The following is a 26,751-nucleotide window of genomic DNA, read 5'->3' as shown; positions in this document are numbered from 1 at the left end:
AGGTAGAAACAAAATCAGTTTTGAATTAATTGGTATCTGGTAAAAGAGACTGCAGTAACTACGGTCTATAGAATGTTTCATGTGGAAAGAAACTGAATAGAACCTTAAGAGCTCATTTAATCTTTCTGCTTCATTATTATATTGTAGGTCTTCAAGTACTTCTCACTGCTGCTCAGTTCCACAACGCATTATACTGATGTATTGTTTAAATTGTAACGTCAGCATTACGTTACATCTGGTTGTCATGAGGGGCGTGCTGAGGTATGAAATGTTTGTGCATGCAGAAGTTTTTTGTTACCATGACTGCATGAGATGAGCTAAAAAGCACATGGGAGGATATTGTGCTGACAAAATTGGCACATAAAACATTCCTCACTCCAGCATTCCTTCGTCCAGCCTTCTGTAGGCCAGTAGCAACTAAACCCACCAATGATGCCTACCACGCATGGACACTTTGGCACGATGACATCCTATTGCTATTTGCCATTTAAGTCTAATCTTGACCACTTAATATTTCAAATCTGTTGCTCCACAATCTAAAAAAAATATGGATCTCAGATTTAAAAAAACGCTGCAAGATAAAAAACAAAATTACTACCAAGGATTGAAACAAAAATATAATCACATCTGAAACTGCTTAATCTTTTAGGAGTTTTGTGAGGAGCATCTGCATTCTATAATGTGAGTTGTTTTTGCAGTAGGAAGAATTGAATTTTAGGAAGATGTCCACTTGATTGACCCACAGAGTCTCCAGACTGGGTTTATCTTAGTGGCACAAATTAAATAATAATAATAATTTGTCATGCCTTCGAGATTAGCTGTATGGCTTGAATGGTTTATAGGCAGTAAATTCACTTCATGTTTGCTCACGTTGTCTACAAATGATTGTGATTGGTCTGCCTCATTGTTGGGCGTGGTCTGTTGATCTGTACAGGAAGTGAAGCGGCGAGAGCACGTGATTGGTTCAATGCAAATGACATTTAAAAGTGAGACGCTTCCGAACGTAAGTCATTAAAGATGTTGAAGTACCACATTTATTTGTTGGGATAGAATTTAATAAAAGAGAGAACTTTGAATAAACTTTAAATGTGCTGATTTTTGTATAAACGGCTCTGAATATTAGCCAAATCCCACTGTAAAATTGATAGAAAATCCCTTTAATTAAATTAAATTTGCACATAACAGTTCTGTTTAACTTTCATCGCCCAATCAGCAGGTACAGTACACGACCCCCCGCCGTGCATCTGAAAACACACCACAGCGTCTAATCCTAATCTAATCAAATTAGGTAGAGCAAACAAAGTTCCCATTGATGTGATCACGCGTCCAATGCAGGTTTGAGATTATACACGTGACGTCATCCACACGGCTAAATAGTGGATTTTTCTCTTCTGCAGTCCACAAGAAGCGCTTAACGTGAGTGGAAGAGGACAGTAAACCCACTCTAGAAATTTGTGTTCACGTGATCCGACAGCAGTGACGTCATCCCGGTGTGTGCGCCTCTGGAGCGGAGGTGCTGGACGAGCGGTAACAGACACGCATTCCCTTCTTCACCTTCCACTTGCCGGGTGTCCCAGAGGTGGAACACGATGCCGGACGGAGTGACCATTAAAAGCCGCATCAGGAAGCTGCTGCGTTCCCCGTCCGCCAAGCAGAAGACGGACAGGAGGGAGAGTCTGACCAGCCAGGTGCGTTCAACACCCGCAACAGGTTTCCCGCACAATGCGTAGATCCACAAGACACGTTGTAGTTGTGTGAAGGATTTAAGGGATGAGAAGTTTTGAGAAGTTTTTTGTTTTTGTGGACAGACAGTGATGAAAACCACTTTTGGGTTGGTGAAAACATATTTAGAATGGTATATCTTAATATTGTTACTAAGGGTAATTTAGGGGTAAAGCTAAATTTATGATTGCGTTAAATAAATACATGAAGTAATTAACTACTCGAATGAGTTACTCGTTCTCAAATTTCTTTCTATTTATTGAAAAAATTTGTTTCCAACTTTCTATAAAAATGGGTTCATAATTGAGTCATAATCACAAAAATATATTCTTTAATATATGAACCTAATTACAAACCATGCTTATAATTCATTTTTATAATGTTATAACTGTTTTATATCTTAGCAGACTCAGACGTGCATCTTCCTTTTACAAAGTTAAACCTTATGTTAAACATATCCATAAGGGAAAGTTAAATTTATATCATACCAGCTAATTTGTTTTGATTTTGTTTTACCCTTTCATCATAGAATTTTATCCTTTCTGCATGTTTTAGAGAATAATTCTGCATGTGGTTTTAAATGATTTGAAACTCATTTGTGTTTCTCCAGGTGACTTTAGAGAAGGTTCTCGGAATCACGGCTTTAGGAAACTCTGGTCTGGCCTGCGACCCCCGGTCTGGACTTATTGCCTATCCTGCAGGGTAAGAGGAGAGAGAAGGGGACTGTATCTGCATCCTTATCTTCTCATCTGACCTATGACACATCAAATCACCAAACACACACAGTTTTCTTATCATATCTACCTTGCGCGGATGTTAAGTGAGCAAAACTGTGTGTGTGTGTTTTATCACGTTCTAATCTCAAAGGAACTGAGGAGGGGGAAGCCTGTGGGCTATCTCATCATAGAATCACCAAAGCTCCTTTTTATCCCTTCCTCAGGGAGGCTTCCTTTAGCTCCCCCAGTTATGTTAAGAGTGTTATGTAGTATCATTAATTCTCTGCAAACAGTGACACAGGCTGTGTTAACTTGTTTATTGTAGAATAAATAATAATTGGACATGAGTGCTGCAGGTTGGAGGATTTACATCTGTAGTGGCAATGCTGAGAGTTCCTGCACCACCGTGATAGAAGCAGAGTTTATAAAATGTGTGTTCCTGGATCCCGTGGGGCTCGAACAGAAACGACACACTGAGCCTCTTTTGTTTTGTTTTAAATCCTCTGACACAGCTGAATTCATACTGAGAAGGTCAACGGCTGACTATTTACTGAATTGTTGTGTCAAGGAGTGTATGCCTGTGATTGTACGCTTGAACAATGTGAGTGCAAGAGGTTTGTGCACTTGTGTATGCATGTGTGTGTTTATGTGTGTGTGTGTGTGTGTGTGTATTATTGTTTGTCTGTAATTTTTCCAGGCTTCATACGTTCCAAAGTTTTCCACGTCTGGTGAATCCACCTGCTATCTGACTATAAATCTACACAAACTGTTGTCCTGGGAACGCAGTTTCATGGCACGGTGCTGAAGAACAAGCAGCTCACGGATAAGTGAGCCTGTGCTGCTCTTTTATTAGCAGGAAATAATATGGTTATGGCTTGATTGTTTGAATATGGAAAAGCATGACCTCATGAATCATGGATGAATCATTGGGAGCAGGTGAAAATATAAATACCTCACGAACACAGACAAGAATCTAGATTTGAAGCGTTCACATTCCACTCTAAACACTGATACTAAGGTGGGCAATATATATTATATACATATATATATGTATATATATGTGTGTGTGTGTGTGTATACTGTATATATACATATATATACATATGCACATATTCGTCTGACCACTTTCTTTTTTTGTTCAACATAGTTACTATGAATTACGTAAGCAATCAGATGACGTACCATCATGACAGGCATAAATCGACTACTGAGGGCGCAAAATCCCATGTAGCACAGGTTGGCTAATTGATGTAGCGTCACGTGATCACCTGCAGCCAGTGACGGCTAAGGATTGAGTTGAATCTCAAAACAAAAAGCAATATTTTCAGGAAGCCAGAGGCACAAAAATGTGTAGGTCAGGGTAAAATGTTGAATTTGTGGGATCTTGCAGTCTCTGACTGCCTTGTTTGTTAAGTGTGTGTATTTTTGTAGACACTCTGAATAAATACAGACAAGGCATTAAAAATATTCCACTCAGCCAAACAGTTACCTGAGTACAAGGAATATGCATGCCAGGCATTAGTGACTAGATGTGTTCTTAACATATGTGCAAACTCAGAATGTTGATTTATTATCATTTAGGTGTGTTGTTGTCTTGCTGAACTCCAGGAAGAACAGACAGCACCACATTATCGCCTCAAGGTAAGTTAAAGAGAAACACTCTGTATTTAGACTGACAACATATAATGAACTTAACACACACTGAACTGTCCTGTCTGTCCTCTCACAGGAAGACGATCACAGCTCTATCCTTCTCCCCTGATGGAAGGTACCTGGTCACAGGAGAGGTGAGCCCATCAGTCCGCTCTGTTCTCCGGCTTGGACTAGTTTTTTCACATAAATTTAACACCCTCTGCAACATTTTACTTGTTTGGACACTGCATTCAAATGCACATTAATATCCAGACTTTTTACTCTTATTTTTTCCCAAGTTTTATTTATTTATTTATCAAATTGAAATTAGAGTGGAATCGCTATATTTACCCAACTGGAATACTCTGTGCTGCACGTGGACACAATATGAGGAGTCAGCATGTTTCATTGACAACATCCCAGCAGGATTTTGGGCGATGGTGAAGACCCAGAGATTTACTTCCCTCATGTTCCATGTAATGTGTCAGTCAAGCATCTGCAGTGTTGTTGTAGTAGTACATCAACACAACACACCACCCTAATCCGCCTCAGCCAATCAAAGCCGATTAAAGACTTCTCTGTGTAAGTGGATGAGAACACAGTAGTTGCCATGACGGCAGAGAGTAAAGTTCAACAGACCAAATACCACAAGGAAAGGTTATTCTAATTCTTTTTAAAAGGAAACAAATGCCAGATATTTTAGGTGACAGATCACAGCATATTATATTTTTAAATCCTTATTGTAGCCGAGTTCACAGGTCAGTTTTTCCAGTATTCACAAAGTTTTGATATTATTGTCCATAATAAGACTAACTGTGGCTCTGTTTTTACCAGCGTTGATCAAAACTTCACAGCTCAGTCTCAAGTAAACAAGTAAGATAAGAGAGAAACATCTGATAGGAAATGTCCCTGACACACACTCATCGCCCTGGTCTGCAGCAGATGCTCACATCTCCATGTTTGTTCCTCTTTTTATCTCCTTGTTCTTTGAATCTTTAGTTGAATGTCATCCATTTCAGCATCCTCCAGACTCGCTCTCCTCTGACCTACTAACTCTCACCTTTTAAAGGTCATTATACCACATTAGAATAAGAGACTGCACAAATAGCCTGCTGACCTTTTCATCTCTGAGAGAAAGTTATGTGAACAGGTCAAGGGAGAAGTGACATTAGAATGAGCCTTTTCTGTGATGACGATCAGAAGCCGATTCTTACTTAACCTTGTTAATCCTCCCTTCCTTCTCTTCTCCCGCCCCTAAAAAGAGTGGTCACCTTCCTGCGGTAAGGCTGTGGGACGTGGCAGAACGAAAGCAGATCGCGGAGCTTCACACGCACAAATATGGCATCTCGTGTGTGGCTTTCTCTCCCAACGGCAAATACATTGTCAGTGTGGGCAACCAGCATGACATGATGGTCAACGTCTGGGCCTGGAAGGTACGTCCCACTCTGCAATTTAACACACATTTACCTCTCAGTAGCTGGTTGTCATAACGTGGTATAAATTCTTGATATAGGGAGAAACAACTAGGCGGGATCTATTATGTAGTAAAATCAGAACGTGTTAAAGCTCACACAAGGTTAGAATTTGAACATGTAGTGTGATGATCTCTTGCAGAAAGATGTGGTAGTGGCTGCCAACAAGGTGTCCAGTAAGGTGACAGGGGTGTCCTTCTCTGAGGACAGCTCCTACTTTGTAACCGTGGGCAACAGACACGTCAAATTCTGGTATCTGGACCAGTGCAAGGCCAGCAAGGTATTTAAACATTTACATGCACAGAAAGAAAACTGTTAACAATCATTGTTGCTATTTTCATTGTTCCCATAAATTTAAGAGGACTTCACATTACATCTACTGAACTCACTCCGTAATCAAATAAACACTTGTGGTGTGAAAAGAAGAATAATTACCATTTTTAGTCACAGATCTTTGACTCCTCATTTGAATTGTCTTTGTTGTTTTTTAAAAAGCCTTTTCTCACATCATTTTTGAAATAAAGAAAACAACCCGTGCATACACACATTTTAAAACACAGATTTAGGGAGTAATGTCGACGTACAGGGAAATGAATTCAGGCCTGTTTGTAACCGGTGTTCCGTGTTGGGTACACCTCCTCTGTTGTGTTTAGTCCAGTGCGCCTGTGCCTCTGCTGGGACGCTCGGGGCTGCTGGGGGAGCTGAGGAACAACTTCTTCTGTGATGTGTCCTGTGGGCGGGGCTCTACGTCTGACTCCACATTCTGCATTACATCCTCTGGCCTGCTGTGTGAGTTAAACAGCAAGAGGATACTGGAGAAGTGGGTGGACCTGCGGGTAAGGAACACCGAGGAGAGGTTGTCTGGGCCCTGCCATCACTATTTGAATTGTTCATAGTGATTAGGCTATGATTTATGTCTTCTGTCCGTGCGGTAGTTACTGAGTGTGGTGGTGCTTATTGTTAGCATCCAGCTGTGGTGGAGATTAAGGTGTGTGGGTATGTCGCTGCCTGCTGTCAGAGGATCAGAGAGGGATTAGCTACACAAACTAAGACACGCACAGGATGTATTTAGAAGTTTGCCAGCAGCTTTTTTTCCGCAGGGACAGGGTGGCACGGTGGTGCAGTAGCACTGTTGCCTCACAGCAAAGAGGTTCCAGGTCCAGCTTTTTTCTGTGTGGAGTTTCCATGTTCTCCCCGTGTCTGCATGGGTTCTCTCCAAGTTCTCCAGCTTCCTCCCACCTCCAAAAACATTTACAATTCTGATCATCTTGTCTACAAGAGAACGGACGGATAGATATCTTACCCATCTGTAATATGAAAGCAAGGAAATGACCTGACTCTCCATTGATGTCCTGCCTCGTAGACGGGTCTGGCCCATTCTCTGTCTCTGTCTGATGACGTGATCTTCTGTGGCTGTGCTGATGGAACAGTACGAGCCTTCAGTCCCGTTGACCTGCGGTGTGTTTGCACGCTACCGCGGCCACATCCACTTGGCTCTGATGTCGCTGCCGTCACTGAGGCCAGGTAAGCAAGACCTCAGGACTCAGGTGGTCTTCAGACTTGAATAATTCATATTTACAGTGCATCACAGTCCAAATGGATGTTTGTTATGTGTAAAGAAGTCAGTTGTGGGATTTGTGAGAAAAGTGCAGTGTTTACTGATTCATTCATTTTTATTTTAAAACCATATAACCATATAAAAATTCACCACTGTAACCTATACCATTTAATCACAGCTCAGCTCAACTCAACTCAAACTTAATTTGTAAAACACGTTTAACCAACGAAAGTAAACCAAAGTGTTGAGTTTAAAATAAAAATAAAATAGAAGACATAAAAATGCTGAAAATCCAAATAAAAGATTCCTGTCCAACCCCTTGTCAAAATGATATTTTAATTTTAAGAAATAATCCACTGACTATCCCAATCTCTCTTCCTCTCATTAGTCACCTATTTTTCACCAAGACGGACACCCATTACCCAGATGCCATTGCTGTCACCTATGACCCCGTCAGCTTCCGGCTCAGCTGTGTATATAGTGACCACAGTTTGTATGTGTGGGATGTGAGAGATATCAACAGGGTGGGGAGGGTCCACTCTTCTCTCTTCCACGCTGCTTGTGTCTGGGACCTGCAGGTAAACACTCAGGAGGAAGTGAATAATACACATCTCTGTCACAGCAATGCACGTTCTTCACCAGCCTCTGGTTCAGTGTGTGGCTAATAGTTATTCACTCTGTTCAAAGTTGGGGAGTGACTGGGCTGCTGATTTGGAGATTAGGGGATTGATCAGTACGACAAAACTTTGGGCACTGACCGCTATCATTTTTTATTGTTATTGTCATTATTATTATTATTATTATTATTATTATTGTTATTATTATTATTATTATTATTATTATTATTATTATTATTAGTATTATTATTATTAGTAGTAGTAGTAGTAGTAGTAGTAGTAGTAGTAGTAATAGTAGTAGTAGTTGTGTAGTAATTACATTACATTTCCCAACACATAAACCTACATAACTGAAGTTTTCATTTGGGTTTGTAGTTATATATGTATCATTTTTCATTTTGAAATCCAGAAATCCAGATCTGATGATGAAACTGATTTCTCCATGATACTAATTACAGATTTACATATGGATGTATAATAATGGCAGTACAGTGCGCCCTCGTTCCTCGCGGTTAATGTGTTCCAGGAACCACATGTTAATAACAAATTCATTGATAGAGTGACAAACTATTTATCTTATTATTTATGGTAATTTAAACCTTTATGAACCCTCCCCATACTGATATTAAATCTTCTCCTATCTGTATTACCTTTTCCCACACTCTTATCGACTGCACACACACTTCCGGACAGCATCCGGAAGTGCATTTTTGTGCACTTCCGGATGATGTCAGCCAATAGAATGAGCGTACGATATCACGTGACTACCTACTAAAAATCCGCGATGAGGTGAAGTTGCGCGTATTGATACGCGAATGTGCGAGGGGTTACTGTATTTATTAGCAGTGTTCTGTTCCTGCAGGCAACTTTCCTCTCTTATCCTTCCTCAGATGTTCCCAGATGTTTCTGGGGAATTGGGTTCTGGTTTGTCCTCAGGTGCGTTCCTTAGCTGTTCGGCTGATAACACCATCAGAGCATGGCAAATGGATGATTGCACACATTTTCGGAACATTCTCAGCAGTGTGAGTTTGGCTTGTAGCACCATACATCCTCCCATCAAGACAAAATGGTGACATTTTCAAATGTTAACTTTCTTAATCCACCATTGTTTGCAGGATCTCCTTAATGTAATCTACATAGATGGAAACGTGAGCACCTTGCTGGATCCAGATTGTGTGACAAATGGGAATGCAGACAAAACAGGGGATGGACAGACAGCAGAGAACAGGATGGGCATCAGGACCATCTGTGTGAGTCCAGATGGTAAACACCTGGCGTCTGGAGATCGCAATGGGATGTTGAGGTATGCCAAGAAGGCACAACTACAAGAATGGATTAACCTGAGGTGGAGGTGACCAACTTGAAAAAAAAAAAAAAGGACTTTATGTTCTGCAGGGTTCACGATCTCAGCAGCATGGAGGAGGTTCTGAAAGTGGAGGCCCACGATGCTGAAATCCTCTGTCTTGAGTACAGTAAACCAGAAACAGGTCAGTTTTTGCACATGTGAACCCATTAATACTTGTGCATTTGCTGTATATATGACATGTGACTCCATTTTTCCCATCAGGTCTGAAGCTGTTGGCAACAGCTAGCAGGGACCGCCTGATCCATGTCTTGGATGCAGAGGATGACTACAATCTGTTGCAGACTCTCGATGAGCACTCTTCATCCATAACAGCCATCCGCTTTGCTGGTGAGCTACTTGAGACATCTGAAAGCTAATCCTCGCTTTCATCTCCATTCATTCACACATAAATTCCCACTTTTAATTCCCCAGCACATGTTTGTTTACATAAAATATGTTGACTGTTCAGGTGCGGTCAGATGCAGGGTTTTGTTGCTTATTCTTGTCTGTAATTTCACATTTAATTTTTATTTTTAGTTCATACATGAGAAAATCTTTGAAAATTATATTATTTTATTTCATGTAAGCATGAATAATTTTAAAGTTTTGTTTCATTTCAACAAAGCATTCAGTAAAAATTAGTCTTTGTTTTTCAGCAAATGACAACAGTGTGAAGGTAATTAGCTGTGGAGCGGACAAGAGCATCTATTTCCACACTGCGCATATGGTAAGACAACATGTCTCAGAATATTCATGCTGTTCCCATGAAGGCTGTTATCCCAGTAATAAATGTTTTAGAATTTCCAATACTTGAAAATCACATTTTTAATATGGGAAACAATATGGATTTGATTTTTCATATCAATAACCAATCATGCTCATATCAATAAAGCTCAAGAACATTAGTTGAAAACTATCAGCATGTTCAGTCTGACATGTTCCATACATTCATAAACTATGTGATACACAATATTTTTATTGGTTGAATTTCTGCTTGAGTTTCTTGGTGGCATCTGTTTTATAATATTATACTCATGGGCACATATGTGATCAGACAAATCCCCATTATGTCCTCATTATGTCCCTAAGCATTAACTTTTGTGTATTTTGTCTTTCCAAAAAAAAAACAAAAAACGAAGAAGTTATCTTCTAATAACCAAAACTTGTTTCCAAAAAGTTAGTAATCCTCTCTGTCTATAAATGACACAGTGAGAAGCTATGCTTGGTTCAGCTATCTTTATTAGTTCCTTATATTAGGAACCCATTCTTTTCAGCACAGCTGTGAGACATTTAGCTTTTATTTGTAAAACACAAAGGGAACATTTGTGCAAGGTTGTATAACTAAATACTTTTAAGGAGAAATCCAAGTGCGGCTGTGATTCTAGATCCGCTTTTGGGTTACTGGGACAGCGTCTCCTTCAATCAGAATTGTTGCATGTTGCAATATTCTTGCTAAACTTAAAGCAGGATTCAGGCCAATGCAGTGACCCGTGATCGTCGCAGAGTAGAATAAACAATAGGTTGTTAGTTCCCAGTTAAACCTCTCCTGAGCATCCAGACATTTGTTGAGTAACCATTGTAGAAATGTGTTGTGACAGGTCTGTGCTCCTAGAGAATAAATGCTATCTGATATCACTTCATTTGCTGCTTTGTCAAACGCATGCAATTCTTTGCAGCCACTGTTTAACTCTGTAAAGCCAGCGGCAGTGAGGTTTGCTTGAAATATAGTACTATTACATCACAATTCCTGAAATATAATAGTAGCTATTATTAGGGACTGTCATACAGTATACTGTTTTACACTCTTACTTTGTCTAATAATCCTCAGCTCAGCTGTAACTTATTGCTGTTGTTGTTGTTTGTTTTGTGTCTCTTTTTGGTTTAGCGTCGGTTTAACTGATCCTGTTTTTTTATTTAATATATATATATATTTTAATTTTTGTTCAGCAAATTAATGTGCTATAAAATAAATTTGCTTTATAAACACACAAACAAACAAAAATAAATTTGTGCAAGCTATGGTAGTCATTTTGAACATGAAATCATGGCGGATGCTGAAACAGAATGAGACATTCTGCAGGCAGTCAAATCAGGAAGCTGTGAGCCGCTGTTTTGAACGGTTCTCTCTTTAGTATCAGACGTAGGCTTGAGGTTTTGATCTGCAGCTCTCTCTCTAACACAGCAGCCTAGAGAGAGAGCTGCAGATCAGCACCGAATTGATGGTGTTTATATTTTACAGACTGACGGAGGAACTGAGTTCAGGCGTTCTCATCACCTGGTGAGGAAGACAACGCTGTACGACATGGGCATAGACCCCACCTGCAAGTATGCAGCTGTTGCTTGTCAAGACCGCTGCATCAGGTGTGTGTGTGTGTGTGTGTGTGTGCGTGCGTGCGTGTGCAGGTGTGTGTGTTTCAAAGTCTGTGAGGTTTGTGATGAAAAATTCATCTGAGGAGAGAGGCTTTCAAATTTTAAGGTTTCTTTTCCTTCTGACTGCAGGATTTTCAACATCAGCAGCGGCAAACAGAAGAAACTCTACAAGGGATCCCTGAGCGAGGACGGCAGTCTGCTCAGAGTAATAACCCCCACCACAGACTGCGCTCCATGCACCTTTTTCTCCACGTATATACCGTGTGTTTACTGTCAAGTTATTTTGTTCAGGTCCAGCTCGATCCCTCGGGTCAGTACGTGGCCACCAGCTGCTCTGATAAAAGCATCAGCATCTTTGACTTCCACACTGGCGAGTGTGTCGCCACCATGTTTGGTCACTCTGGTAACAGAACACACACCTGCAGCTAGGAGTAAAAAATTTTCACAGTGCAGTAATCCCTCACTTGTTCGCACTTCAAGATGCACGTCCTCACTGCATCGCAGATTTTTAGTAGGTAGTCATGTGATACCGGACGCCCATGCTATTGGCTGACAGCATCTGATTCACGGAACGCAGCGCACTTCCGTGAAACACAGAAGTGCTTTAAATAGACTATCAGAGTGTGGAAAAAAGTAATACAGATAGTAGGTGGTGTAATATCAGTATGCGGAGGGTTCATAAATGTTTAAATTAAAGTAAATAGTAAAATAAATAGTTTGTCGCTATATCTCAGAATTTCATTTTTCGCATTAACAGCGACAAACGAGGGATTACTGTACACTTTTTTCATAGTAGGGAATAGAGTTGATCATTTATAATACCAGGGAGCCTAATGTATCTGATATATATATATATTTTGTTTTGCAGAGATCGTCACTGGGATGAAATTCACAAATGACTGCAAGCGTTTGATTTCTGCATCGGGGGACAGGTGGGAGATTGTCCTCTGTAGATTCACTGGAATGCATTTAGAATATAACCGTTCAAGTGTATTATTTTGTATTACTTCTGAATTCAAAAAAAGAAAATTTTAACAGCATTGAGGTATCAAATATAAGTGGTACATCAGAATAAGACTAGCATGCTAAACCAGGACTGGAGCAGTACCCACATTAAAATCATCTTCACCTTCTGTTGCCAGAGGAAATGAGCGGGGAAATGTGTTTGCAGACAGTTTCCTCAATAGTCAGGCTGAAATGAAATGTTGAATTTTTAATGCTTGAATGCTTTTATCTCCCAGCTGTATCTTTGTGTGGCGACTGGCTCCAGAGCTAACAATCAGCATGAGAGAAAGGCTTTGTCAGCTCAGACAAAACCCAAACACGCCATCCCACCAGACCTCCACTCTCAGGTTACCACGCACACACACCAATTTCAGCTTCTATTCATTCACTACATAAATTCCCTAATTCCAATGCTGATGATGAAGGATTTCAAAGAAAGTGCTCATCATTTGACCTGTCTTACTCCAGGAGAGAGATCCACAGTGCCCTCGTTCTAGGCGGCCTGTCCTCTGACAGCGACCGCGAGCCCGAGGAGGAGGAGGAAGGAGCCGACAACGACGAGCGCGATGACCCAGACGTCTCAAACAATACCTCCTCTGTCAGCAGCCACGGGGACACAGGTGCCATTCCATTGTGATGCGAATGAGAATCCAAACGAAGCACTGACTCTGATCCAGACGTTCTTGGAAGGAGTTACTGTAACTGTGTAAAAGCATTTCATTCTCCTGCTCTGCCTCCTGCAACAGGTGACTCACATCAAGGGCAGGACTGGGAGCCGCTGAAGGTTGGTGGTTATGTTCACTGACCGTTCATCAATTCCTGCTATACTAATAACAGCTTTGACTCCATTTCAGAGAAAGACAACATTGGCAATGGTTTTATAAAAAGATAAATATGAAGACGTATTATCAGATGTAATGATCTCATCAGGTTTGCATCTTTGTGTTACCATAAAAACAACCTGGGCAGTGTCTTTTGTACAGAATGTGATAGACGGCTAAATGTCAAGAGGCACAAAAACACTTCAGCAATTCCTTGACAGAATGGGACTTTAATCTAACATAAGTACACAAGTGTGTTTTTACTCATTTTGAAGGCTTGCTTATACTTAAATGTTGATGCATAACAAAGAATGTAATGTTTTTCTTGGGTATTTTTTACGTGTACAATATTTCAGGAATAATTAAGCATCAATTACACTACTGAAAGGAAAATTTCTTCTTAATGCACTTCCTGAAACATACTTAATACGTCATTTACAGCAGAAAAGGCCATTAATGAACCCTTCACTTAATGCTCTACAAGTACTTCTTTTAGATATCTGTCTTCAGTTGCGCTGCAGCAGCTCAAGGATCTTTGCTGTCACTCTGCCACACATGAGATTAAACCCTCTGCGATATTTCAGAGGAGAATTACCCTCCTACTGAGCCTGAAAAGTGATAAAAGCCATATGAAATCCATTGTCATAAACATAGCTGAGTGGGAGTGCTAAAAAACGAGACATAAACAACCTCACCAGAAATGTGCACATCTGGTGTAGAACTGGCACATTTAATTATTGTCTAGTTTAACTTCTAGAGCAGCTGTCTGATATTTTTTTATTCATACATTATTTTTTAATGCGCCTCCTGTATTTCCTTTCTAGCATCAGGCTCTCGGTCAGGTCTCTCCTGACTCCTTTAAGCGTCCTCGGAGGCGCTGGTCTCGTCGCATGAGTTCTCTGGAGGTGATGGTGAAATCCATGCTGGACCTGAGGCAGCTGGAGATGTATTCTCAAAAGAGAAACTCCAACTTCCGTTGTCATGACAGACAGCTTCAGAGCACTTCCAGCCTCCAGGAGTCCATGGTAAGCATTGCTCTATGACTGACGGAGAATGAGGAAGTTGTATGCATGGTTCCACATATGTGTCACGTTTTTTTAATCTACAGTTGGAGGACGGAGCAAAGACACATCATCTCTGGCTACATTCACACCCATCCAAAGGCATCAAGGGGACTGATGGGATTGTTCTGTACCCAGACGAAAACCAGTGTGAAACGCATCTGCAGGAAAGGTGAACCCCCACTCATGGTTTCACTCTAATAGAAGTGCCTTTCTATCTTTGGTTTTGCTGTCCTTCCACCCCTGTTCCTCAAAGTGCTCGTCTCTCTCTGCCTTCGTACAGCAGTGATCACACGGTGAAGAAACAGCACGGCTGGATGCAACGGACGGGGATTCAGAGTCGCAGCACGGACAGTGCTTGCTCTCTGGGCTATGACAACAGGGGCCCCAGCCCAGACAATGTGGTGGATGGTGAGGTGTCACCATGACAACAACAGTAACAGACAAAAATAAACAACAAAAACCTAAAACACTAGTTCTACAAGTCACTTCTCTTTGAAGGAAAGATTGGTTTGAACGTTCTTCTTTAGCACCTCCTTGTGGACACAGACTGAATTGCTACTTCTCGCTTTGTCAAAATTTGAGTTGCATTGTTTTATTGCCTCAGATTATCTCTTTTATTTAAACGTTACACTTATTGGCTTTCAGGGAAGTTTATCCTTAACATACTAATGGCAAAGGAATTTTATATAGACACTGGTGTGCTGTAGTTCAAAATTTCTGTCTGCCTGTCAAATTGCACATTCTATAAATGTCTTCTCAAAGTGACTGAAAGCTAAAACCAGTATCTATAAAATCTATTTCTATGGCTGAAAATCCCTGCATATGGTTAAGCTGGTTCCCACTGAGAGGGATTTGAACAGACAGTGGCCAGGATTTTTTTAGTTTCAGAACTGACAGAAATAATTCTGATAATAACACCACGTAAGGCTGCTCATTTGTTAAGGATTACCTGCTTCCTACCTGCTGGATGGAGAAGCAGTTCCAAGGTCAAGGGGGGTTTGGAAAGGCCTATTTCTTTGTCCCTCATGTGCTTCAGCGGCATACTTGCTTCTTTTGCATTTTGACATTCTGCAGATGTGGAATCCCTTGGCCAGGAGAGCTCTGACTCGGAGAATGAGGAGGAGGAGGGGAAAGTGGAGCAAAAGGCAAAACTGACGAGTATGGATGAGGCTCTGAGGACGGTGACCGGAGCGGCTGACCTCAGTCAAGAAAACTTCCTCACACAGAGCTTTGAGACGCTGGCAGAGAGCTGTAGCACCGGTAAGAGAGGCCAGCAGTCACTTTCAAGTTACAGACACAGTCAAATACCTCAATCGCTCCTTCCTCGCGGTTAATGAGATCCAGGACCCTGTTTTATGAACCCTGTTTATTGCACAGTTTTTCGGTTAATAGCATGTGCGTACGGTTTTTACGTGACTACTTACAAAAAATCTGCGATGTAGTGAAGCTGTGCATCTTGAAGCGCGAATAAGCGAAGGATTACTGTATTTAGGAAATATTTACCACAATAATTTCAGCCTTGTGATTAACTGGCGACTTATCCAGGATATACCCAGCCTCTGCCTGCAGTTGGCTGGGATAGATTCCAGCGTAAACCTGTGACCCAGATTCAGTCAGTTTTTTTTTTATATATACATATACAGAAATGATCCCCTTGGGGAAATTAGTGGCACACTCAGTATTAGTAATTCACACATGCATATATTAGTGTGTACAGGCCCTGAACACACAAACACACACAAGGGACCTGTATGCATGCAGGAATCCTTGTAAGCAGCTGAAGAAGAGGAGATTACTGTTTGTCTTGTCTTCAAGAAGACAAGACAAACAAAAATATGAAGATGAACACAGGACGTTTTTCTCAGAGTGCGAGAGTTTATATCTTTTGCTGAATGTCACAGCAAGCCATTCTGCCTTATATGTCAGGTGTCATTAGAGCATTTCAAAGCTTCAAACCCTCCAAATGCACCACTTCAGCTCCCTCCATGCTAACATCGACCAGGAATTTCCAAAAGGCTACTGAACTTCGCAAGCACTAGTTGCTCACTTTGAAAAGTCAGGCAAGAAAAGCAAATACGGTTTTTCCAGAAAAATCATGAAGCAGTCGAAGACCGTAACTGTGACCCGGTTCCATCATCTACAACTGAAAAAGGCCCCAGATTATATTCCATGTCGACTCATTTAATTTAAACCGGACTGTTTGAAAGCCCCACTAGTGGCGGATGAGGCTGCAGCTGAGTTAGAGAAGATTGATCTTCATGAGGACGAGCAACTGAGGTCTGCTTAAAGGGAAGAGACCACTGAGTTGTGGAAAATGCTGCCAATGGAAAAATCAAATCATTGATGTGTTCTGAATGACACACGTGTATGAATTGCTTTGAATGCCAACAATGGAAATCCAGCCAGATTTGAAGAGGATTGTTCAAGATAAAGAATGCCAGCGGTCCCGCTACCAAAATGCGTTAAAAAAAGCTGTTGTAAATTATTCTATTTTTTGTTTTTGTTTTTGTGGACTTGGTTGAACTGAGAGTCTGTGAGAGTTCCAGGAGTTTTGACTGATCAACCTGGAACTTAAAGGATATTCCAGCGTCCATCAAAGAAGACTAAATGTTTTTTACCTCAGAAATGTAAAAAACTGATTAGGCTTTAATGTCCACTTCCTGTGTCTCTTTCTCTACGTCTCTGTGTCCCTCTGTCACTCATCTCTCCCTGCTGTTTTCTAATGAAGGCTATCCGTCCACAGCCGAGCAGAGCAGCACCTCGACGCTCAGTATGTCTTCACGATTCCTGGCCGCAGGACATAATAGCAGGTACTGACCAGTGTTTACTCGGTTATTATTTAGAACCCATGTGGATTTAGTCTCTGTTAAACTCAGTTTCTCATCCAGATCAAATCAAGCTGTTTGTTCAAAATTATACTGTTGCAGGAAATCTTTTACCTTTGAAATATTTCTCTATTGTATTTATTTTACAAATGAATTTACTGTGAACCATTGATTTTTTTTTTCAAAGATGTTTTGTTTTATTTATTCACTTTCTTTCATAATCTAACTGCCTGGAGGCAGCAGGCAGTTAGATTATAAATAAAAACTAAGTAACACCAACTGGCTGCTCCCTGAAACCACATATATAACACAAGAGTGTCAGCCATCACCACAATTTTGCACTCTAAATTCTTCTATTGTAAGAACCGGTTTGGACGCAGCCTGAACCAATCCAGAAGCAGCAAAATTCCACTTACTTACACCTCCAAAACTCACCGAGCAAAGCTTTTTATCCTCCTTTCATTCAAAGCAGCATGTTGCGGTTTTCAGGGGTTTAATCGCTGGGTAGCCAGGCTACTGGGCATGTTTTCCCTTTTTGTGTGAGCATCTGGCTTCAGCTTTATATTTAGCTCACAGAATGAATGGCAGAGATTGTTAGTAATGTTCTCATCTCACCCTCTGCAAGAAATACATTGCTAACAATATTTCCATCGTGTGTTTTATCCCTTGTGAAGTAGCATGTCTCCCTTTGCCAAAATGCATGAGAAGGAACAAGGCAACATCTCTGCTAAGCCCCCTGTGTCAAAAGTACGGCCCTTGATTCAGGACTGCAAAGGAGGCAGGACCCCCATCTCCCCCGGAACGAGCAAGGGGCCAAAGTAAGAACTGCTTGGGTTTTGTTTTTTTTTAGACAAGTGCTGCTTTGGCAGACTTAGATTAATAAATCATAAATGCAAAAGTTAAAAAAAAGCATAAAAGGTGCAGCTTGCATGACATTATCATGCAGTATTAATAAGAGCACATGGAATACAGAGCAACAATGGAATACAACGCAAAAACAAGACTTCACACAAGGTTACACTGTTTATAACCAGTGTTTGCCATTGTTACTTACAAATTAATAATACAGTAACGCATTAACCGCGAGGAACGAGGGATGACTGTACATACAAGTAAGTCAGAGCAGAGTAAAACTGCTGTTCTGTATGCACATGCAAAGTAAAGCAAAGCTTAATGTTACACAGACAAAACTACAACCTTATACTACAACATATGTACTTCTGATTTATTTTTCCCATTTCCAAAACCGAGTTTATGAAGTGATTTTAAAGCTGCTGTGTTGTCTATCAACAGGGCAGATGCTCCAGAGGGAGACTGTGCTCCCGCTTTTAGAACCTCGAAAAAGAAGACGTCTTCGGGAACCCCCCCATGGAGGTTGCTCAGTCCTCCATCAAAAACTCGGCTGGCGCTGGAGAGAACAACAAGTTTACAGAAATCCCACTCTGCCATAAACCTGGCCTCAGACTGTAAATTTAATTTTTTTATATATTTTTTTATTTATAGTTATATTTGTGATGCCACTCCTGTAAGTTTTGAGCCGTCTTACTCCATAACTCGCTTTTATCTCATCAGGTGTACACGATCTCTGAAGTGCAATGAAATGTGATATGAATGGGGAAATATGCAAATTAAGTTGTCTGACTTTAGAAATGACATTGAATTGATACTGATTCACTGTTAATTAATGCTAGGCGATGATATTAATTGATAATGCTACGTGATAATTTGATGTATTGATTCACAGCTCCCATCTATGCTTTTCAACTCTTGTCTTTCAGCTTCCTGCTCACCTCTGCCCTCTAGTGAACAAAGTGAAAGGTGCAAGAGACCTCAGCAGCTGTTTCTGGATTCTGTCACTGCCAGACCGTCCTTCCACTTTCCTTCACCCCCCTCTGGGTCCCCACCGTCCCCTCGGTCCCCTCATCTTCCCCGGTCCTGGGAGAGCCCCAAACGCAGGTCGCAGCGCTCGTACATGAACCCCACCACCAGTTCCATGGCCAAAAGCAGCCGCTCGTCCTCGCTAGGGGATAGCATCCATTCAGGAAGTCCACCTTGTTCCCCCCCCTCAGCCAAGAGCACAAGGCCACGTGGTGATTTGGAGGCCGACCCTCCGCTCTCTACATCTCTTGTCTCAGCATCAAAAAGTTCCTCCCCAATCTCTCCCCATCCTCCAGCCACACCCAGTCGTTTTGGACTAAACCTGCCGCCGTCTCGTATTCCTCTTCCCAAACAGCCTCTCAGCCCTTCCGGAGACCTGGGGAGGGCTTCTACTCCCACCGTAGAGCGTCAAAGTGATGTTATATCCCCACATGGAAGTCAAGGTCAGACAGCCAGCCATACCTTGCTAATGTAACACATGCACAGGCAAAAGAAAGCAACTAAACTAAAGCAGAATGTTATGTGTAATATTGTCATGTTTACAGCAGTCACCAGGCATCTATCTCTAAATTTGGATCCTACTTCACCCCCTTCACTACTTCGGAGGAAGAATAGAGCTTCAGTTTTCGAGAGGTACATTTTTATACCAGTTCTTATTTAACTCTTTAAATCTGATTCCTCACAGCTTCAACATAATAACTTATTTCTAACATTTCCTCCAAGGGACAACAAGCCAGGACAGGTGGCTTCAGACCACGGGTGCCTTCTGGAGCTTCAAAAGGTCAAAACAGTGGCTGCTGACCCACAACCAGGTCTGTGTTAAGCCATCATTCACCAGAACTCTTCCTCATTAATGCATTTTTTTCACACTAGAGAGACTTATGGCACTTTTAGATCTATTAATGAAGTACATGAATGTGACAATGTCACCATCTGTTATATTACAAACCACTGCACATCGCAAAATCTGCACCAGATATGTCTGCCTTCTCCTGAAAGGATAGACCAGCTGTATGTGGGACTCCTCATTTCATCCACATCCGTAATAATATAATAAAACATTTAAAGAGGAGAATATAACCTAAGTAATAAACTATTTTTAAATTTTTTTGACAGAAAAACTGTATTATATTTATGCAGAATAATGGTTTCATACAATATAACAGTTTAAATGTACAAGGAATTATTTTTGAATATTTTCCCCAGATATTTAGAGCCTTATTTAGCCTGAGGGCCATTTCAGTATATTTGTACACATTACCCACTCAGTCAGTGAATAAAGGTGTAAAATCCCATTGTTCACGCTTCTGCTCCTGCTGCTCGTAGGTGATAACTGCCTGGTTAAAGCAACAAACTTAATTTCAATGTGTGGACACAGACATTGTAAATGCCATTAAGGGATATCCCTTTCACATTGGTGCACACAGCTGCAGGAGTGCACTGTGAAATCATTATTTTCCTGGGTGTCTCATCTCTGTGGCTTTGTGCTGCAGCCTCGGCACATCCTGCTCCTTTTTTTTTTTTGGTCTTTATTCTTTCTTTACTTTCAACATCTTTATGTTCTGTCTTTGCTCGTTGATGATGTGTTTGTGTATGTGCATTGCTGCGTGTGTGTCTGATTTACTACTTTCCTATTCTCTCCGCAGATCAGTCTGTCACCTTGGAAATGTGTAAGCAGGCTGTCACTGAGCTTCACAAAAGTTTGAGGAAAACTATGTCGCTCTACACGACGGTCAGTGAGTGGAAGCCCGAGAGATGTGGGGCTAAAGGGATAAAGAGATAGAGAGGATAAAAGAACAGGGAATATTATTCATTTATGTATATAGACTGATATTACCGTACTAATATATTGGTAATATATTACTATATGACTTAATTATTTTGTGTCAAAAGTACAACCAATTTGATGATATCAGTTTGTTATTTATTAAAAAACAATAAATTCCTCTCATTTAAGGAGCTGGAACAAGAAAACAATTTAAAGTTGCTTAAAAATACAAATAAATAGGTTATTGAATTAGTTGGTTACGTTGAACTATTTTTACTGTAAGCATCATCAGTTGAATTATGGGTTTTGCCCTGGTTGTTCTATCTGTCACCTGATCACAGGATCCAATAGTAAAACATTCCCATCACACTGCTTTCCTGTCATATTTACATGTATTTATTAAAACTAGGTGCTGCAGTCTGGTCCCAGTGAAGATCGTCATGGAATGAGTAGCATCCTGCATGAGACCCTACGGACAGTCAAGGCAGAGCTGGACTCTCTTCCCCCTCCCACCTCACAGGGTGAAGGACCCCGGATGGAACAACAGGTCGGAGATGAAGGAGAGAAGGCGATGGGCCTGTTGGAGCAGTATGCTGAGCTGCTGCTGAAGACTGTGGAGAGGAGGCTGGACACAAAGCCATGAGGACATGGACTGATTTTTGCTGTATGTATGTTAGCACATGTGCAGTAGGAGCTGGGCTCATGCACGTACAGAAGCACTCTGAATTGCACATTTGCTATTTGCACAGAAATCTTTCGGGTCATGCAGTGATAAAAGAAAATATTTGTCTTTTATTTTTTAAGTTGCCGTAGTTATTTACTTGTTTTTCTGTTGTGACGTTATGATTTAATTTTTTTTTTCATTTGGGATTTAAATGTGTCCAATGTTTTTTACGAAATTGTGTAACTTGAATTTGAAAGACCTTTTCTGACAGTATTCCTATACAGGTGAATTGTACACACATTTTGCATTCATGAAATATCTAAGAATGCAAGGATTATGTCCTCTGTGGACAAAAAAAAAAATTCTCCTGTATTTTTTAATTTTATTTTTGTAGGTCAGATTGTGATACTGATTATTACTCTTCCAGTGACACTGTTCCATACTATCTAGAGATGTTATATTTAAGCATGGCAAAACATTTATGGACATTAAAATACTGCTTAAATGTTTATACTGATGTATGAAGTACAGTAAATAGTTTTATTTTCCTGCTGGAGGTGTTTATATTCGATCCTCTTTTTTAATCTGTTATTGTTGTACTTTTCATGTCTGAAATCTTTTGTATTAAAAATAAAGACATCAGATTTTGGTAAATTTTATTCATGAGTCACCAGATAACCATAATAGACCTTTTAATTTTTTTTGGGCAATTAGATATATGACATATTTTCACTTAACAGCATGGTAATAATACAGAAATTGCTGTGCACAATAAATACAGTAGCATCTTCATGCTGAAAAAAGAAAGCTGTGAGTGAATTAGATGGTTAAAAATGTGGCATAGTTTGAGCTAGTTGTGACCAGCATAATTATTAGTATAGTATCAAATGCTAACATGCATGTCATTGTATTTTATGTCTCATGTTAACTAAAAGGCAAAGTTTTAGCTCCTGCAAAGTGTAATGTGAAGATAACAGTGTGTGTGTGTGTGTGTGTGTGTGTGTGTGTGTGTGTGTGTGTGTGTGTGTGTGTGTGTGTGTGTGCGCCTGTCCGACTATGTGTGTCCAGTGTGACAGTTTTCATCACTATTTGGGTGTCTGTGTGCTTCCTATGGGAGCGTCTCCACGTTGACGTAGGTGAGGACGACATCATGCAGGATGTTGATTCTGTCGATCTGGTTGAGCTCTCTGACGCGGTGTCGGAACTCAAATATAGGGATGTTGTTCACAGCCACCCTGAATGCTTCATGAGTGCACAGGATCTTCATCTGAAACAACACAACTCCGACAATGGATTACTTCCATCAAGCCTGTGAATTGGTTACATGTTAATACAGATTTAAACAACGTGACCATGATTTATTAATGAATCTAATTACAGCAACCAGAAAGAAAAGTGATGTATTATGAAAGACTGATCGAATATTGTTCACCGTTTGACAATCGTAGAGTAAGACTGTATGAAAACTCTGAGCTGACTTGTTGTCAAGTTGGAAAGGTTGTTATTGTCGTCACTAAAAGTGTGACAGAGACTCTTTGACAGCATTAGCTCTTTAGATTGGGAACCTCGATGCCAGTAAATCATAGCTGTTATCGATATTTGAACATGAGACCCCCACTGACCTCCAGGGGCCCTCCTGCAGTATAGCAGCTCCCATATCTAGGACCCGCGAGCACAAACAGCTTTCCAACCCATTCCATCTTTCCCGACCGTTAGCCTGATGTTAACCATAAGAAAGTGACCTAGAGTCAGTTAAAAACACCATGTGTAGCATTTGGAAAACATCAACACATCATCATAAAGTTTTTTTTTTTACTACAAATCAATGAGAGCAAGGTTAAAACGAGTCTTTTCTGTCTCATGTTGTTTATTTTTTTCTGGTATGTGTGGTAAAGCACTTGTGGACCACAAGCAGGAGACACCAACACTGAGGTGGAACAGAGGTCTCCATGGTAATGATTTATTGATGCTAACATGCTACACATAGCATCTTTAAGCCCTGTTTTTCTATCCACTGCCTAGCCCAACTCCTGTTTGCACTCACCTCAAATGGACTCCCCAGAGCGAAAGGAAAGGGCCCCTTCAGGTCCCTCTCCTCTGAGCCCCAGCGCTCACCCAGCTTGTGGTTACGGACCACCACCTGTTTTCCTCCCTCGCTGAAGCGGGGGTTGATGTGGAAGGCAATGTCATTGCCTCTCAGAAAATTGACTGTGAACCTGTGGGGGACCAAATATCAATAAAAATCTAAGGAATTCATCTATCCGTCATCATATTTTGGATGGACTTTGTAACTAAAACTGAAAACACAGAAAAAAAAATCCATGTGTTTTGGGGTTTAGAGGCCTCTAAAGGCTAAGAAAATATCTTACATTTTAGCATTAGGTTTGACGTGGCCCAAGATGGTCATCATCATCTTGTCATAGACGCCTCGGGCCAGGTTCAGGTTGTATGGCACACTCTAAATATCATGAGAGAGAAACATTAAAACAACCTGAACTCTAAAACATTACTTTTGTTTAAGTGTATATCTATCTCTTTTAAGCTACAGTGTGTTGATTTAATGTCTTCTAATTATATGATTGCAGACCACATCTATGGAAAAGCATTGAAGATCATCTGTTGAGTACTTTGACTGTACTGGGCTACTGTATGCATGATAGGCACTATGGAAAATTAGCAAAGAGAATGATGAAAAGAAAACGCGATGTTTTGTTTGACTCACAAGAGGTCCAGATGTGGGTGGAAGCCAGTGTTGGGGCACGAAAGATGGATTTTGTCCAGGCCATCCTGACTGTCCGGGGTTATAAGGCCAACCAGGATGGGCTGGCCATCCCGCCATACTGGGATGAATAGCTGTCGCAGGAGCCGTTGGCGGGATGGGGACTGGAGTCGGAGCTGGAATTGGAGCCGGGACTTGACCCTGAATTGGAGCTGGTAGCTGGGGGGGGTGGCATTGGGTGCCCGGCCAGTAAGACTGACAGGGCTGCGCTGGAGCAGGAGCCGGGCTTTGAACCTGAACTGGAGTTGGGACTATGGTTGGGGCAGGTGCAGGTGCTGGTGGTAAAGTTTGAGCCGGGGCTGGGATTGACAACGGTGTAGGCATAGAGATCGGAGGTGGTTGTGTCCCAGGCCAGCAGAGTGTGTTGGGTTGTCCGGTCCAGCATGGTGCAGGTTGCACAGGCTGGCCTGGCCAACCTGGGAACCCAGTCCCTGATGGTGCCTGGCTGGGCCAAACGCTGGTAGCCTGTGGGGCAGGACCAGCGGATGGGCAGCTGCCACACAGAGCATCAGAATGCTGAGAGGGCGGAGGAGAGGGGTCAGGGGCCAGGACAGAAATATGGGAAAGAGAGAGAGTAGACAGGATGGAAGAAACCAACTTGCAGTTGCAAAACATGGCCATTTGACATAAGAAGAGACTGAAGCGTTTACATTTACATGTGAAGAAAATTAGCTATAAAGATTCACTCTTACCAGTGTGGAGATCTGATGATTTGATGGAGTACTTGCATCCATGCTGCCTGCCAAAGTAAGAGTGCTTTCAATTGTTTTTGATTTTTTTTAAATCACAACCCTCAGAAAACTTTTTTTTTTAAAAAGAGAAAATAAAAACAGAGCACTACCAAAATTACTTGTACAGTAATTTCAAACATAAAAGGAATACAGTAATCACACTTCTGTCTTGAAGAAGCACAGCCACAAAGAACTAATGTAGTTCTACGAGTGTCCACTAGAGGGCCCTACATCTTTTTTAGATGTCAGTGTCAGCTGATGCACAGAATGATTGTGTGCCCTGACAGACATGTATTGTTAAGTGAATGGAACCCTTGGAATGCACTAATTAAATGAAGACAATAGAAAACATCCTGAGCCGTGCAGAAAAACACCAGCCATTATATCAATGAGTTTTGAGCACTTAGAGAAGAATGTGCAGTAACAACCATTCTTGGTTTTCGGGCTGAACCACCAGTAAAGTTGATCTTGTGACAGCAAATTCAATTACAGCTACTACATTTCTGGAGTGATGTTTGGTTTAAGAATTAGAACTGAAATCTATATTACCAATGAATCAGGGAATTACTAGACAGTATTTAAGTGTATGATGGTTAATATAACAATGTGTGTGTGTGTGTGTGTGTGTGTGTGTGTGTGCGTGTGCGTGTGCGTGTGCGTGCGTGTGCGTGTGTGTGTGTGTGTGTGTATTTGTCAATTTATCAGTTGTGCAAGATTAAGGCCTTATTTCCGTCACCAATGCCAAAGACTGATAAACTACACATATGCAGTACAGCACATGAGTATACAATAAATTCTATATCTATAATCTCATATGTTCTATAATCTCATGTGTTAATCATATCAATTAATTTCATGTAATAATGTACATGAAACTACAAACATCTTTCAGACTAAAGCAAAACCCAAACTGAGAATATATCTATTCTATAATAAAAGCTTGTAATTTAAACATTTTGGATCTGATCCATAAAAATATAAAATCCTGTAAAGAGCATCACACATAAGGTTAGACTGGTTTTTTACCTTCTCTTATCTTTAATCCTCTGCTGAACACTGGAGCAGGCTGCTGGCCGAGGAGTACTCAATCAATCTTCCTGCAGTCAAGCACATAGAAACACTCTTTTATAGACCTCATCACTGACTTGGCCACTCCTCACCTCATCACTCCATTGTCCAACAACAACAACAAAAAAAAAACACACCTCACCCTTACGTCACCAAATACATGTAATTTTAACTCATGTTAGCAAATTGGCATCAGTCCTATTTGTTTCCACTTACTTCATTGCTTGTTACCCAAGAGAATGATATTTCACGCCTCAGGTTTTAATAAAAGTTATGATAGTCAAATAAAAATGAAATATAGGCAATTAATTTGGATTGGAAGAGAGGGTAGTCAAGCAGTCTGGAAGTATTAGCAACTCCTGAAATAACAAACTTTGTAAAATATTATAGTCTCACACCAGATGACATTGACTGTCTGGATTTAACTGTCCACTGACGACACACTGACACACTGGCATATTTTTTTGCTGTGGTTCCCTTCACTGTTGGGCAGTCATGGGACTGTGTAACCTATCTGTCTAGGCCTCACAGAGTAACATGGTTATGCAGACAAAGAAGTCACGACTCTCCTCTGTTCTCGGTGTGTTACTGTGACTCAGGCAGTGACCACTGAAAACTCAGACGTGACTACCAGGTTCACCTCCAGGTTAAAGTCAGTACAGTTCTTCTAGTTATTGATATAACTCATTTTCTCAAAGAAAATGATTGAATGAATC

The 26,751-nt window shown here is 40.9% G+C and overlaps 2 protein-coding genes across 9 annotated transcripts; one reads left to right on the top strand and one right to left on the bottom strand.

Moving 5' to 3' along the window:
• Positions 1–1,500: 1,500 nt before the first annotated feature.
• Positions 1,501–21,955, top strand: LOC137613441 (mitogen-activated protein kinase-binding protein 1-like). 5 transcript variants are annotated; one of them, XM_068342670.1, is made up of 33 exons: positions 1,501–1,688; positions 2,333–2,424; positions 4,020–4,079; positions 4,168–4,225; positions 5,333–5,503; positions 5,685–5,822; positions 6,196–6,378; positions 6,906–7,066; positions 7,489–7,678; positions 8,608–8,739; positions 8,833–9,020; positions 9,113–9,204; positions 9,285–9,410; positions 9,719–9,789; positions 11,302–11,423; positions 11,562–11,637; positions 11,724–11,835; positions 12,301–12,364; positions 12,674–12,784; positions 12,906–13,057; positions 13,184–13,221; positions 14,083–14,283; positions 14,367–14,491; positions 14,603–14,730; positions 15,397–15,582; positions 17,066–17,132; positions 17,825–17,965; positions 18,441–18,613; positions 18,926–19,468; positions 19,571–19,658; positions 19,749–19,837; positions 20,672–20,757; positions 21,203–21,955. In XM_068342670.1, exons 1-33 carry the CDS (start codon positions 1,590–1,592, stop codon positions 21,434–21,436), a joined length of 4,497 nt encoding a protein of 1,498 aa, XP_068198771.1. In that variant the 5' UTR covers positions 1,501–1,589; the 3' UTR covers positions 21,437–21,955. The 5 variants fall into 5 exon arrangements, with proteins under 5 accessions (XP_068198771.1, XP_068198770.1, XP_068198768.1 ...); XM_068342669.1 differs by having other exon boundaries at positions 17,822–17,965; XM_068342667.1 differs by having other exon boundaries at positions 17,051–17,132.
• Positions 21,956–22,096: 141 nt separating this feature from the next.
• LOC137613443 (galectin-3) lies at positions 22,097–26,108 on the bottom strand. 4 transcript variants are annotated; one of them, XR_011038943.1, is made up of 7 exons: positions 25,994–26,108; positions 24,929–24,975; positions 24,180–24,752; positions 23,827–23,915; positions 23,502–23,673; positions 22,503–22,724; positions 22,097–22,468 (listed from the first exon to the last, which is right to left on the bottom strand). XR_011038943.1 is itself a non-coding variant. In XM_068342673.1 (7 exons), the coding sequence occupies exons 2-7, from the start codon at positions 24,968–24,970 to the stop codon at positions 22,721–22,723; spliced, it is 975 nt and encodes a 324-aa protein (XP_068198774.1). In that variant the 5' UTR covers positions 24,971–24,975; positions 25,994–26,108; the 3' UTR covers positions 22,586–22,720. The 4 variants fall into 4 exon arrangements, 3 of the variants coding, with proteins under 3 accessions (XP_068198772.1, XP_068198773.1, XP_068198774.1); XM_068342673.1 differs by lacking the exon at positions 22,097–22,468 and adding an exon at positions 23,080–23,174 and having other exon boundaries at positions 22,586–22,724; XM_068342671.1 differs by having other exon boundaries at positions 22,097–22,724.
• Between the last annotated feature and the right edge of the window lie 643 nt (positions 26,109–26,751).

The sequence above is a fragment of the Antennarius striatus genome, chromosome 19, assembly GCF_040054535.1.
Source record: "Antennarius striatus isolate MH-2024 chromosome 19, ASM4005453v1, whole genome shotgun sequence".
NCBI classification, from domain to species: Eukaryota; Metazoa; Chordata; class Actinopteri; order Lophiiformes; family Antennariidae; genus Antennarius; species Antennarius striatus.
This window is presented reverse-complemented; position numbering and strand designations above follow the sequence as displayed.

Excerpts from the sequence above, each read along its gene's own strand:
- LOC137613441 (XM_068342666.1), top strand. The coding sequence starts at position 1,590 with ATGCCGGACGGAGTGACCATTAAAAGCCGCATCAGGAAGCTGCTGCGT. Across the intron at positions 7,679-8,607 it reads CTTGTGTCTGGGACCTGCAG|ATGTTCCCAGATGTTTCTGG; the intron begins GTAAACACTCAG and ends ATCCTTCCTCAG. Across the intron at positions 17,133-17,821 it reads GCCGCAGGACATAATAGCAG|TAGCATGTCTCCCTTTGCCA; the intron begins GTACTGACCAGT and ends TCCCTTGTGAAG.
- LOC137613443 (XM_068342671.1), bottom strand. The coding sequence starts at position 24,970 with ATGGATGCAAGTACTCCATCAAATCATCAGATCTCCACACTG. Across the intron at positions 24,753-24,928 it reads ATCATCAGATCTCCACACTG|CATTCTGATGCTCTGTGTGG; the intron begins GTAAGAGTGAAT and ends CCGCCCTCTCAG. Across the intron at positions 23,916-24,179 it reads CACCCACATCTGGACCTCTT|AGTGTGCCATACAACCTGAA; the intron begins GTGAGTCAAACA and ends CATGATATTTAG.